Below are 13,690 nucleotides of genomic sequence, written 5' to 3' on the forward strand. Positions count from 1 at the left end.
AAACTTGGAAAGATTGGGATGGTGTCACAAAATAGTTGTTGATGTGTTACCGTAGACAGTTGATTTAAAAATAACTGCCGTGGATGTACGTGTCGGCAATTTAAGAGACGTAACAGGGAAAGTTTGGTGAGACGGTGTTGTGGGGGGCTGGGGGTACGAGTGTCCGAAAAACACAGAGGCAAATCAAAACAAACCAAAAGAGAAAAGGAAAAGAAAAGAAAAGAAAAGAAAAGAAAAAAAAAGGACTCTTAAGAGAGGTTGTTATGGTGAAGGAGAGGAGAGGAGTTGTTAAGCGGCGTGTGTTCAAGTGTCGTGCATGCATTTTATGCATCTGTTGCTTTGCATGCACTCTCTTCTCTACCTTCTGTTCTCTTCTCTCTCCATTGCACTGCTAACTGCTAAAAAGCCTTCTCCCCTGATCTCCTTCAATGGCCTCATTTCTCTCTCCCCATTCCTTCCCCTCTCTCACGCTCTTCTCTAAACCTCTTTTATTTTAGGGTTTTCTTTTGCTTGATCTCCACTTCTATGGCCTCCAACCGCTGCATGAACACTTCTTGCCCAGCCCCCAGCTCCCAACACTGGACCAAAGGATGGCCTCTGGGATCCGCCGGATTCGCAAATCTCTGCCATAACTGCGGGTATCTTTCCTTCTATTTCTTCGTTTGATTTTCCCACCCCAGTTTCCTTAAATGCATTCCTTTCTTTCCCTTTTCCCTATACCCATCTTATATATCAAAAGTCCTAATATTGCCCTTCCCCCTTTAACTATATTTTCATTTCCCGAAAATTTCCCACATTCTCCTATCCAAAATTTCCAATTAATTAACAAAGTCATTTAGATTTATCAATTGGTGAGTTAGAACATTCGTTATGACTACTTTGAGTTGAGCTTGTACTACTATGTCCGATTTGAATGTGTGAAGCATAAGATGTTCCATCCACATTGACCGATTAGATGAGAGTTTAATTTCAAAGCTTGGATTATGCCTCCACATTCTCTCTGGAAAATGGGTTGCTCAAAGGGCAGGATTGACAAGGACAATTTAAACATGCATACACATAGAATTTAATTTCCTATTTCTGTTTACTAAGTAAAATTAAAGAAAATATTCTCTCTTCTAGTTTCTATTCATTGCCATCGATAATTCTACTAAAGAATATAAGAAACGTCTATCACAGAGTTTCATACGGTGAGAAGGATTTTTCATTTCCTTTTATTGCCACCCATACGGTTTAATCTCTTCGTATGAATCTCGCAATACATATTGAAGCTTAATTTCTCTCAGTTAATACTGATGTTTGTAATTTTGTTAGCTTTAGAGGGCAACATGTTTTTTATTTATTTATTTTTTTTTTTTAATTTTAATTTCTTTTTAAATTACTCTTTGTTTTGGGCTAGTTTTTTACCCAGATTATTTAGTTCCGTAGGCTGTTTAGGCTTTTATTTCATGCTATGAGGGATCTGACATAAACAAACTCAAGAATGCTAATTTTCTTTATCTTTTTAGTGATTTTGAAAGGGAGGTCAAAAGACCTATTTATACAAAGGAAAAGGCTGGACGGTTATAACAAACCTTAACAGAATAAAACTTAACTAATAGCCACATAACGAACTAGAGGTTGGTTGGAAATCAAGAATTTAAACAGAAGATTAAACTAACTAAAGGGTAACTAATCGATGATCAACAATTAGTTATAACTCCTACCTCATCTATCTTTTTACTTCTTTTTTTATTATTATTTTTTTGTTTTGAGTTACTTATCACTCATCGACAAGAAAAGATTTATAAATTGTAATGTTATGCTATATTAAAATTGATGTCACTATCTTCTGTATCTTCTAACCCTCCCTTCACTGTCCCTTGATACTGTGTGATTTAGATCCGCTTATGAAAATTTAGTCTTCTGTGATACATATCACTCGGAGGAAGCTGGTTGGAGGGATTGCAGTTTTTGTGGCAAGGTATGCAAATGTGCTGGTAATGACCTTCAGTTTAAATGCCTTCTCTCAGTCTCAATTTATGTGTGTGCAAGTACGTATGTAGGCATCTGTCCATCTCCCATTCTAATTGTGACCTTATATATGAAACATTTTTTCTATTTCAGAGAATTCACTGTGGGTGTATAGTTTCTAAGTCTATGTTTGAATGTCTGGATTATGGAGGTATTGGGTGCACAAGCTGTGTGAAAAGATCTCGACTTGGTGTGGTAAGCTTGGTTTCTGAATTAGCCAACTTCTGATTACACTTAGATTTGACATCAGTTTCTCTACCCGTTTCAATGCTTCTCTTTGTTGCTTTTAGCATATTCAAATTCACATAAAATAAACTTTGAGTTGGCATGATATGGAAGGCTGCTCGTTTGCAATCAGTTATGCTTTTGATGATAAGTTTATGACTGTTTTGATAAAATGCAAACCCTTGCTCTGAAATTGTATCAGAGCAAGTGGTCTAGGAAGGTCATGTGTTTAAGTCCCTACAATGTTATTTCCTCCCCAACTAAAATTGATTTCCGCTTGTTTAGGTGTTCTTCATATATCAAACCCACAAGTAAGGGGGAGTATTAAATGATAATATTAAATTTGCCTTCACCCATTTGCTTAAACTTTTGAGTCAATTAGTGATTTAAGAAGTTTATTCTTCACACACACACCCAACTTCCGACCTTTGGCTCTAAGAGAAGCTGAAATTAGTAGCAATCAATAGCAAAAAAGCTTGCAAGATACCCAATGTGTCTTTGTTAAAATATATAGCAACATTAGCTAGTCTAGAAGAGTCTTGAAGTATCCATAATACGTTATTAGTGTGTAAATTAGATTTCTCTAGAATTATGTTGAAAGGTGTAAATGAATATCTAAAAGAAAAAATCTAGAAATATCCAAAATTTTGTAGATTAAGGAATTCTAGAATTCTTAAAAATATCTAGAATAGTTAGAATTTTAGAGAAATCCTTGACTTGGGCTGCAAGGATTTCATACCTATAAATAGGAGGTGTAATCCACATTTGTGAACCAAGCAAAGAAAGAAAAGCAAGCAAAGTAAGAAAACATAGGAAGAAAGAAAGTAAGAAAGTTAGTGTCACGCCCCCAACCAGAACGCGCCCTCTACGTACCAAGTGTGGACGTGATTTGGGCGAACTGATGTTTCGAGGTGTAACGCCAAAATGCCTAATACTTCTTTAAACTTAACTTAAAAACCTTAGGCGTGATCATGCTAGTGAAAGCTTCTACCATGCAGTAGGACAATAGGCGATTAAAAAAAATTAGTAATCCTGTTATTAACAATCTTGTTAGAACACAAGTGTACAACTTACAACTTAAAGGATTACAAAACTTAAGCTAACTACTACTACTACGCAACACATCAAGTACTTAGCTGTGTTGTTCTTTTGCCTCTTCCAATGGCACTTCTTTACTTAAGGAGGGAAAACTTAAAACGTAAGCTAATAGCTTAGTGAGTGACATAGATTTAGAAATACGTTTTGGGGAATACAATAGCATACAATAAAAGCTTTCTTAGTTTCAGTAACGTCTTAATGCCTCACTACCCGGTAAATAACACAAATAATCATATTAGCCTTTACTTATTCCTAACGCCTGGATATTGAACTTCCTCAGCGTAAGGACTTTTGTGATGATTACAACTTCAGTAACAACATCCCTACAGACCCTCATGCAACACTAGTTGCTCCAACGATTGATTTGAACACGGACCACTCAATGCATTCAGCCATCCTTCTACTAAGCGGACCACTTAACACATGGCAGCCTCTTCTCTTATGTGCACATAATAGCTGCCTTGATTAGGAATAAGGCTAATGGTTTTGTATACTTACAAGCATCACAACAATACAACCTCAAAACATAGACATATTTCAAATTGGTTATGTTATCTTATATGTATATATGTTACTGTTAGAATTAGTACTTTTGGAAAAAATAAAATATAAGATTTTATTTCCTAAATATTTCCTAAATCTTTTCCTTTCTTATTCCTATTGTACTCTATTTATACTCCCTTTGTACCTATTGTTTTTGTTCATAAGAAAAATAATAAAAACTAAAGTATCGTGGTTTTTCTCCCGGTTCTCGGGTTTCCACGTAAGTCTCGGGTTGTTGTTAATTGCTTTCAATATGGTATCAGAGCAAAGCAATAACGAAACCCTAGAAAATAACCTAGGAGAAACCCAGATCGAAACTGAACCCGTCACCGACGCCGCCGCCGACGCCGCCGGAATCGCCGCCGCCGTGGACGCCGCCGTCGCCGCCGCCATGGAGAAACTGCTCCAGAACCTACAGAAACCGCCGATCTACCCAACGGGAGTGGTTCCGCAGCCGTACGCGCCGCCGTCTGACCAGAAGTTGATTCACGCGCCGCTCGTGTCCGGCGCGTGGGCCCACGCGCCGCCGCCGTTTCACGTCACCGCCCATCCCGTTCCCTTCTACGCACCGTCGGATGTCCAGCCGTCAAACCCTTCCGGCCATCCGCATCCTCATGCGCCGTCTACGAGCTCCGGACAGCATCCCTCAACCGTAAATTTGTCAAATCAGTACAGTAAGCAGCAGCTGTACATTGACCCTTTACAGCAACCGCTGTTTTCTGGTAACGGAATTGATCAACCCCAAAACAGATCGGACATTGAAGCGGGCGAATCTTCAACGCATTCCAAACCAACCGAGTTGCCGATGTATTCCAAGAACCCGGTAACTTTGTTCCCTAATTCACAGTCAAATTATATAACTGGCTCTTTGGGTTCGTCTACAGGGAATTTTTCAGGCGAAAAATTAAATGGTCAAAATTATTTTTCTTGGTCCCAATCAATAAAGATGTTCCTCGAAGGTCGATACCAGTTCGGATTCTTAACTGGAGAGACTGTACGTCCTCCACCGGGAGACGCCTTGGAACGACTCTGGAAAGGAGAGGACTCACTTATTCGGTCCATGCTGATTAATAGTATGGAACCACAGATCGGCAAGCCTTTACTATATGCAGCCACAGCAAAAGATTTGTGGGATACAACTCAGACCCTTTACTCGAAACGACAGAATGCCTCTCGGTTATATACACTGCGAAAACAGGTCCATAATTGCAAACAAGGGACCTTGGACGTAACTACCTATTTTAACAAGCTCTCTCTCCTCTGGCAAGAGATGGATTTGTGCAGAGAGACAGTTTGGGACACACCAAATGACAGTACACAATATGCTAAACTTGAAGAGGCTGACCGTGTTTATGACTTCCTTGCAGGACTTAATCCCAAATTTGATAATGTTTGTGGTCGTATACTCGGACAAAGACCTCTTCCCTCCCTAATGGAAGTTTGTTTTGAAGTCCGCCTGGAAGAGGATCGCACTAATGCCATGGGTGTATTGACTACCCCTACCATTGACTCCGCAGCCTTTAGCGCTCGGTCCTCAAATCATGACAGTGACAAGAATAATGGGAAGTCAATTCCTGTGTGTGAGCACTGCAAGAAACAATGGCACACCAAGGATCAGTGTTGGAAACTCCACGGTTGTCCCCCAGGAGGTAAGAAACGGTCCTCCAACGAGAAACAGAACTCAGGACGTGCCTACATTAGTGAGACTACACCTGCTAGCACTTCTCAATCAACTGATCCTACTGTGAGCCAGACCAAGACTCCGACTCTGGGTGCCATTGCTCAGTCAGGTATGCCTCAGTCCCTTGGGCTTATTAGCGTTGATGGGAAGAATCCCTGGATCTTAGACTCGGGGGCTACAGATCACTTGACAGGTTCTTCAGAACACTTTATCTCATATGCCCCGTGTGCCGGTAATGAAAAAATTCGAATAGCCGATGGCTCTCTAGCTCCGATCGCTGGCAAAGGACAAATAGTTCCCTTTGACGGTTTTGCTCTCCAGAATGTTTTGCATGTCCCTAAACTGTCTTACAATTTGTTATCTATAAGCAAGATCACTCGTGAGTTGCATTGTAAAGCTATCTTCTTACCTGAATCGGTTTATTTTCAGGACATGAGCTCGGGGAGGACGATTGGCACTGCCCGGCATAGCAGGGGACTTTACATCCTTGATGATGATACCTCATGTAGTAGTTTGTCTAGGGTTAGTTTACTGTCATCCTACTTTAGCACTTCTGAACAAGACTGTATGTTGTGGCATTTTCGACTGGGCCACCCAAACTTTACGTATATGCAACATTTATTTCCCCACCTTTTTTCTAAAGTTGATGTCTCTTCTCTATCTTGTGATATGTGTATCCGGGCAAAACAACATCGAGTCTCTTTTCCCTCACAACCATATAAACCTACACAACCGTTTAACCTCATCCATAGTGACGTTTGGGGTCCTTCCAAGGTCACCACCTCCTCGGGAAAGCGGTGGTTTGTAACTTTCATTGATGACCATACCCGTCTCACCTGGGTCTACCTTATCTCAGATAAATCCGAGGTTCCATCCATTTTCCAAAACTTCTATCATACTATCAAAACACAATTTCATACAAAAATTGCAATTCTTCGAAGTGATAATGGTCGGGAATTCCAAAACCATAACCTTAGTGAATTTCTAGCCTCCAAGGGGATTGTTCACCAAACCTCATGTGCCTACACTCCTCAACAAAATGGAGTGGCCGAACGAAAAAACCGACACCTTGTGGAAGTAGCCCGCTCACTTATGCTTTCCACTTCCCTTCCATCATACCTGTGGGGAGATGCTATTCTTACAGCTGCTCACTTAATCAATAGAATGCCTTCTCGTATCCTCCACCTTCAGACTCCCTTAGATTGTCTTAAGGAGTCTTACCCCTCTACTCGTCTTGTTTCTGAGGTTCCTCTTCGTGTGTTTGGGTGCACCGCCTATGTCCATAATTTCGGCCCTAATCAGACCAAATTTACCCCTCGGGCTCAGGCCTGTGTGTTTGTTGGGTATCCCCTTCACCAACACGGTTATAAATGTTTTCACCCGCCGTCTAGGAAATATTTTGTCACTATGGACGTTACTTTCTGTGAAAACCGACCCTACTTTCCTGTTAGCCATCTTCAGGGGGAGAATGTGAGTGAAGAGTCTAACAACACCTTTGAATTTATTGAACCTACTCTTATTACCGTGTCTGACATTGATCCTCATCCCATAATCTTACCCACAAACCAAGTTCCCTGGAAAACATATTACAGGAGGAATCTCAGAAAGGAAGTTGGGTCCCCTACTAGTCAACCGCCGGCTCCAGTCCAAAATTTCGAACCTCCTCGAGACCAAGGTATGGAAAACCCTACAAAACCTTGTACTAATAATACAATGAGTGAGAATGACAAGTCTGATGTTGCTGTTCTTGAAAATATGGAAGAAAAGAACCGTGATGATGAGACTGAGGTTAGAATAGAAACCAGTAACGATGAAGCTGAACAGGGTCATACAAGAAAACTTGATGAGTATGATCCCTCTCTTGACATTCCAATTGCATTGAGAAAAGGTACCAGATCATGCACTAAACATCCCATTTGCAACTATGTTTCCTATGATAATCTCTCTCCACAGTTTAGAGCATTTACAGCAAACCTTGACTCTACCATAATACCGAAAAATATCTACACTGCTCTAGAGTGTCCTGAATGGAAGAATGCTGTTATGGAAGAGATGAAGGCTCTCGAAAAGAATAGAACTTGGGAGATCTGTGCTCTACCCAAGGGACATAAAATTGTAGGATGCAAATGGGTATTCTCTCTCAAATACAAAGCAGATGGTACGCTTGATAGACACAAGGCAAGGTTAGTTGCAAAGGGGTTCACTCAAACCTATGGTATTGACTATTCGGAAACTTTTTCTCCAGTTGCTAAATTGAATACTGTTAGAGTCCTGCTATCTGTTGCTGTGAACAAAGATTGGCCTCTATACCAGCTGGATGTTAAGAATGCTTTTTTGAATGGAGACCTTGTGGAGGAAGTCTACATGAGCCCCCCACCAGGATTTGAAGCCCAATTTGGTCAGGAGGTGTGTAAACTCCAAAAATCTCTATATGGTCTGAAACAGTCTCCGAGAGCATGGTTTGACAGATTCACTACCTTTGTCAAGTCCCAAGGGTACAGTCAAGGGCACTCTGACCATACTTTATTTACAAAGGCTTCCAAAACAGGAAAGATAGCTATTCTAATTGTTTATGTGGATGACATTGTTTTGACTGGAGATGATCAAACAGAAATCAGTCAACTAAAGCAGAGAATGGGTGATGAATTTGAAATCAAAGACTTGGGAAATCTGAAATATTTCCTTGGAATGGAGGTGGCTAGATCAAAAGAAGGTATTTCCGTGTCTCAGAGAAAATACACCCTTGATTTGCTAACCGAGACAGGTATGTTGGGATGTCGTCCTGCTGATACTCCTATTGAATTCAACTGTAAACTAGGAAACTCTGATGATCAAGTTCCAGTTGATAAAGAACAATATCAGCGCCTTGTAGGTAAATTAATTTACTTATCCCATACTCGTCCGGATATTTCCTTTGCTGTGAGTGTTGTCAGCCAGTTTATGCAGGCTCCCTATGAGAAACATATGGAAGCTGTTAACAGAATCCTGAGATACTTGAAAAATACACCTGGTAAAGGGTTGATGTTTAGAAAAACAAATAGAAAGACCATTGAGGCATATACTGACTCAGATTGGGCAGGATCTGTTATTGATAGAAAGTCTACATCCGGTTATTGTACCTTTGTTTGGGGCAATCTTGTAACTTGGAGGAGTAAGAAGCAAAGTGTTGTGGCCAGGAGCAGTGCTGAGGCTGAATACAGAGCTATGAGTCTGGGAATATGTGAGGAAATTTGGCTCCAGAAAGTCTTGTCAGATCTTCATCAGGAATGTGAGACACCATTGAAGCTTTTTTGTGATAATAAAGCCGCTATTAGTATTGCTAACAACCCAGTGCAACATGATAGAACTAAACATGTTGAGATTGATCGGCATTTCATCAAAGAAAGACTTGACAGTGGAAGCATATGCATTCCGTACATTCCTTCAAGCCAACAGATTGCTGATGTTCTTACCAAGGGGCTTCTCCGACCACACTTCGACCTTTGCGTTAGCAAGTTGGGACTCATTGATATTTACCTCCCAACTTGAGGGGGAGTGTTAGAATTAGTACTTTTGGAAAAAATAAAATATAAGATTTTATTTCCTAAATATTTCCTAAATCTTTTCCTTTCTTATTCCTATTGTACTCTATTTATACTCCCTTTGTACCTATTGTTTTTGTTCATAAGAAAAATAATAAAAACTAAAGTATCGTGGTTTTTCTCCCGGTTCTCGGGTTTCCACGTAAGTCTCGGGTTGTTGTTAATTGCTTTCAATAGTTACAACATATCTAACGACTTGACTTTGGTGGTAAAAATATATTTCAAATGCTTGCTTTTCTTTTGAGGGGTCACTCGCTCAACTAATCTTTTCTTTTCCCTTTCCCTCCTTATCGCCTAACTCTTCTTCCCTCTTGTCGCTTGGTCATATAATGAAACTTCACCTTTACACTTCTGATAAAACTTCCTCTCATCTAAAACATTTGAATTAATCCATTTCAAATCTATTTATACTTCTCTCAAATCAGGTTAGTAAGCTTTACACTTCTCCTAATCTCAATAGCTCCTACTTAGTGTGTTACACTTATTAGTTTAATATCCTTCTTGAGCCATGCTTAACTTAAACTTAACCTGTGTTTAGCTGACTAATTAAACTCTGCCTCACCTAGCTCGTCACCTGATAATTGGTTAAGTGCTCGTTGCTGCCTTCCCTTCTCACATTATCTTATTCCCTTCTCGCATTGTCTTATTATACCGTGTTGCCTTTCCTCACAATGCATTGTCGGATTCCTTCGCCTTTACCCCTTACCTCGCTTTATCTCAAAACGTCTACTCAAGCTTATTATGCTAACTTAAAAAGTTAATTTACAAGAAACCCCTTTGTTAGGATGCGGGTTTCTCCGTTAGAGAGCAACTTTGCGTGAAAGTGAGTGAGTCTTTTGGGAGTAAAAGAGTGTTCTCTCCAAAAGTGTCCGTTGTTTTTAAATTTTTTTTAAAAGTTTCTTTCTTCCAAGTGAATGTATTTCTTTTGGGCCTTCTTCCAACCAGCATTCATCATTTTTATTTTAATAGAAGTCTTTCTTGTTCTTCAGAAATTATATGTTTCAGAATAAAATATGGAAAATCTTGCAAAATTTTAAACATTTTGCCCATATAGCAAAATCGGTTTGCAAAAATCCTAGCATTACTAAATGCTCTCACTCTAACTTCACACATAGTTTACACCCTAAGCAATGCACGATTTCCCATTTCTTTCTTCCTCCTAATCATTTATCTTCTTCTTCTCGAATATCTCCTCTTCTTGAAGTCTCCCAAATTTTCTCTCGGTTTCTTTCTCTTGACTTCAAGCCTTATTTAAACCTCTTCACAATTTTCCTAATCACGCTGTTCTTTCAAAGTATCATAATTGTTGCTAATTAGGAACTTTTTCTTTAAAAACAATGACATGACTGATGGGAGTGAATGTTTACCTGCATTTAGTCTTCTGTTTTCTGATGTTTCTGCATCCAATGATATTGAGGTCTACCTTACTAGCCTATATTTATTGGATTGTTGGTTACTTCCAAGACAAATACATAATAAATTAAGTTCGAGACACCTTAAAATGTTGGATGATGAATACAAGTTTAGATCACATCGAGTTTGTTATGACCTTATAGTAAATTACATTAGGAAGGTCGTTAAGAATAAAGCTCTGATATGATCATGTACATGGGAAGAATTTAGATCATATCAATGTTAATCAATGATAGACGCTTCTATTAGTTACTAGTAATGAACACGTGCAATGCACATAAAAATGCCAAAATTTTATTTTGAAGTTTTGAAATTCATGATATGACATAAAAAGAAGTTTTCTTTTCTTAAATTACAATGAATAAATAATATTTGATGTCATAAGAAAAAAAACTTGTACAATATGAAAACAACTTATTTTTATTTATCCCTCCAAGCCAATTCTTTCTCTCGTTCTCTTCTCCACCTTTCTAATAATCTGTCAAATTTTTTTTGTTTAATTATATATATTTTTCTTTCTCAACCATTCATCAATTCGATATCTAGAAATTAGAAAATGCATGTCTTTTTGTTCTACATGCATCTCACTCATTAGTCAAAGAATACAATAAATTCAATTTGTAATAATTTCTTTCTAAAATAATCACAACCTATTGATATTAGGTCGTGTTTGTTGGACTCAACAAATGCATACATTTGAAGAATCATGTCCCACCTTGAAAAGTTGCATCTTATCGATATTAATTGTACCTATTAGACTCAATAGACGCCTATATTTGAAGAGACTTGACTCATCTACAAAGGGTAAGATAGAGCTTTGTTAGAAAGATAAGGGCAAAAGAGGAAATAAAAGATTCTCCCACATTGCCTCATTTGTAGATATTATAGATTATAGATATAGATAGACACCTATCACTAATATGCTTCATACGTGCAGCCATGGGAGTCCATCACAAAGCTTCCTATTAATCATAAGTTTCGATCATGAAGAATTTTTACATGAAGATGTTAGGAACCAAATTAGTACGAGATGCCTTCATCCCACATTAGTTAGAATAGGATGACCAATGTGGTACTTAAGTGGCTTGGTTCTCCCAACCCAATAGTTGGCTTTTGGGGTGTGGTTCTCCAAGGTGTTTAAGTACCTAACAATGGTATTAGAGTTGGTTGTTGACGTTTCAGAGTGGAATCGGCAAAGGGTTATGATCCAGGTGTGGTCAAGTGAAGTACTGTACTGTTGGAGAAAACGCTTTTTGACCGTGTTGATTGGAATTTCTTCCTCAAGATAACTTTTACTTTGATGGGATTTCACCCAAAATGGGTAGAGTGGATCATGGATCATGGGCTGCGTGGGAAATCTGAAATTTTCTATTTTTTATCAATGGAAGATCTAAAGGACGAATTCAAGCTACCCTGAGAAAGTGAAGTTCTTAGTACTTCCGTTGATAGAATACATGCAAGTGGAGTATTGGAAGGCTTCTTGGTGGGTAAGGATAAAGTTAACTTGTCAATTTTACAATTCTCATACAACACCCCTATTATTTTGCACATATGATAGAAAATCATCAATACAACCAAGCTTTTGGTGGTTGAAGGCAAATTTAATTATATATCACTAATACTTTCCTTCACTTGTGAACTTGAAATATTTGAAAGACCCAATAAGTGGAAATCAATTTTGATTGAGAGGAAACAACATAGCTTGCAATGAACACAAGACCTACTTGGACCACCTACTTTGGTATCAACTTAAATCACCAATTCAACCAAAAGCTTAAGCTGGTAGTTGAAAGCAAATATAATTATATATCACTAACAATTCTATGTTGAATAATCTCGTCCAATGGACAATTAATTTCTTCACATGGTGCTTGGGCCAAAAGGTGAATTGGGATAAATCTGCTTTATACAGAGTTAACATTGATGAAGATACCTTGATTTCAGCCTCCACAAGGTTTAATTGTTGGAAAATTACCTTTTGTCTGTTTAGATTTGTCCCTTGGAGGTTTCCAAAGCAAAAATTGGCAGCCAATTGTTGATAAAATACACTTGAAGCTTGATAGTTGGAAGAGATAATCTCTCTAGAGGGGAAAGATGAACCTTGTGCAATGATGTTTTGGCAAACTTGCCAACCTACTTTTATGTTCATCTTCTAAATGCCAGCGTCTAACAATTTCAGAAATAGAGAGAATACCGAACAATTTATTTTGGGAAGGTCAGAAGGGCAGTAGGCTAAACCACTTGGTTAAATGGGAGAAAGTTTCAAAAGCTCTGAATGATGGAGGCCTCGGCATTGGTAATCTGCAAACAGAAACTTGGCATTATTGTTTTAAGTGAATTGGAGGTTTTTAAAAGAAAAAGACTCCTTCTTGTGCAAGATAGTAAAAGCATACATGGATCATATCCTCACCTTTGGCATACCTCAGGGAAGTTTGGCTTAAGCCTAAGACGCTCGTGAATCAGCGTTTCAAAGACTTGGATGAAATTTGGCTCACTTGCTACCTTCAAACTAGGTAATGGATGCAACATATTCTTCTGGCTTGATTTATGGTGTTCTGATCATTTATTCAAGGAAAGTTTTTCCCTTCTTTACCGCATGGCTGCACTACCTAAGGGCAGTATCAATGAACATTGGGACCCAAATATTCGTTCATGGAATCTTTTGTTCCGGAGGCCTTTAAAGGAAGATGAACTTGCAGAATTCCAGCTCCTTTTGGGCTGTCTTGAAGGGAAAAAGCCTTCCCAAACATCTGACTTAGGACTCTGGTCATTAGACTCTTCTGGTAAATTTACAGTTAAATCCTTGTCAAAGAACTTAAATTTCTCTCTCCTGTTAGACAAAGAGCTTTTCCAAGCCGTTTCGAAGACTTCCCAAAGAGATTAACAATTCTGGTTCGAATAATTATTTTTGGGTCACTTAATTGCTTTGAGACTTTACAACATAAACTCCAGTCTCATTACCTATCCCCTTCTATTTGTTATTTATGTCTAGTACGTGGTGAAGGCCATGTGTTTTTTGATTGCATATTCCAGCAATTGTTGGAGGAAGTTACTCATATTTCAATCTACAATGGGTTTTCGGTCAGAACATTAGTAGCAACATTTCGCACATTCTAATTGGGCCATCTTTGTCTCC

The 13,690-nt window shown here is 38.7% G+C and overlaps 1 protein-coding gene across 6 annotated transcripts in view; it reads left to right on the plus strand.

Annotated features, from left to right (window-relative positions):
• The window catches only part of LOC103497016 (B3 domain-containing transcription repressor VAL1-like), a 39,210-nt gene continuing 25,520 nt past the window's right edge, over positions 1 to 13,690 (plus strand). For 2 of the 6 annotated variants that reach the window (XM_008459067.3, XM_051080350.1), the window contains exons 1-3: positions 37 to 638; positions 1,882 to 1,963; positions 2,107 to 2,208. In XM_008459067.3, the coding sequence (XP_008457289.2) occupies positions 526 to 638; positions 1,882 to 1,963; positions 2,107 to 2,208 (297 nt within the window). In that variant the 5' untranslated portion in view covers positions 37 to 525. Of the gene's footprint in view, positions 639 to 1,881; positions 1,980 to 2,106; positions 2,209 to 13,690 lie in introns of all 6 variants that reach the window. The other 4 variants (XM_008459072.3, XM_051080351.1, XM_008459068.3 and 1 more) reach the window with 4 other exon arrangements.

Source organism: Cucumis melo, chromosome 12 (assembly GCF_025177605.1).
Source record: "Cucumis melo cultivar AY chromosome 12, USDA_Cmelo_AY_1.0, whole genome shotgun sequence".
Lineage (NCBI taxonomy): Eukaryota > Viridiplantae > Streptophyta > Magnoliopsida > Cucurbitales > Cucurbitaceae > Cucumis > Cucumis melo.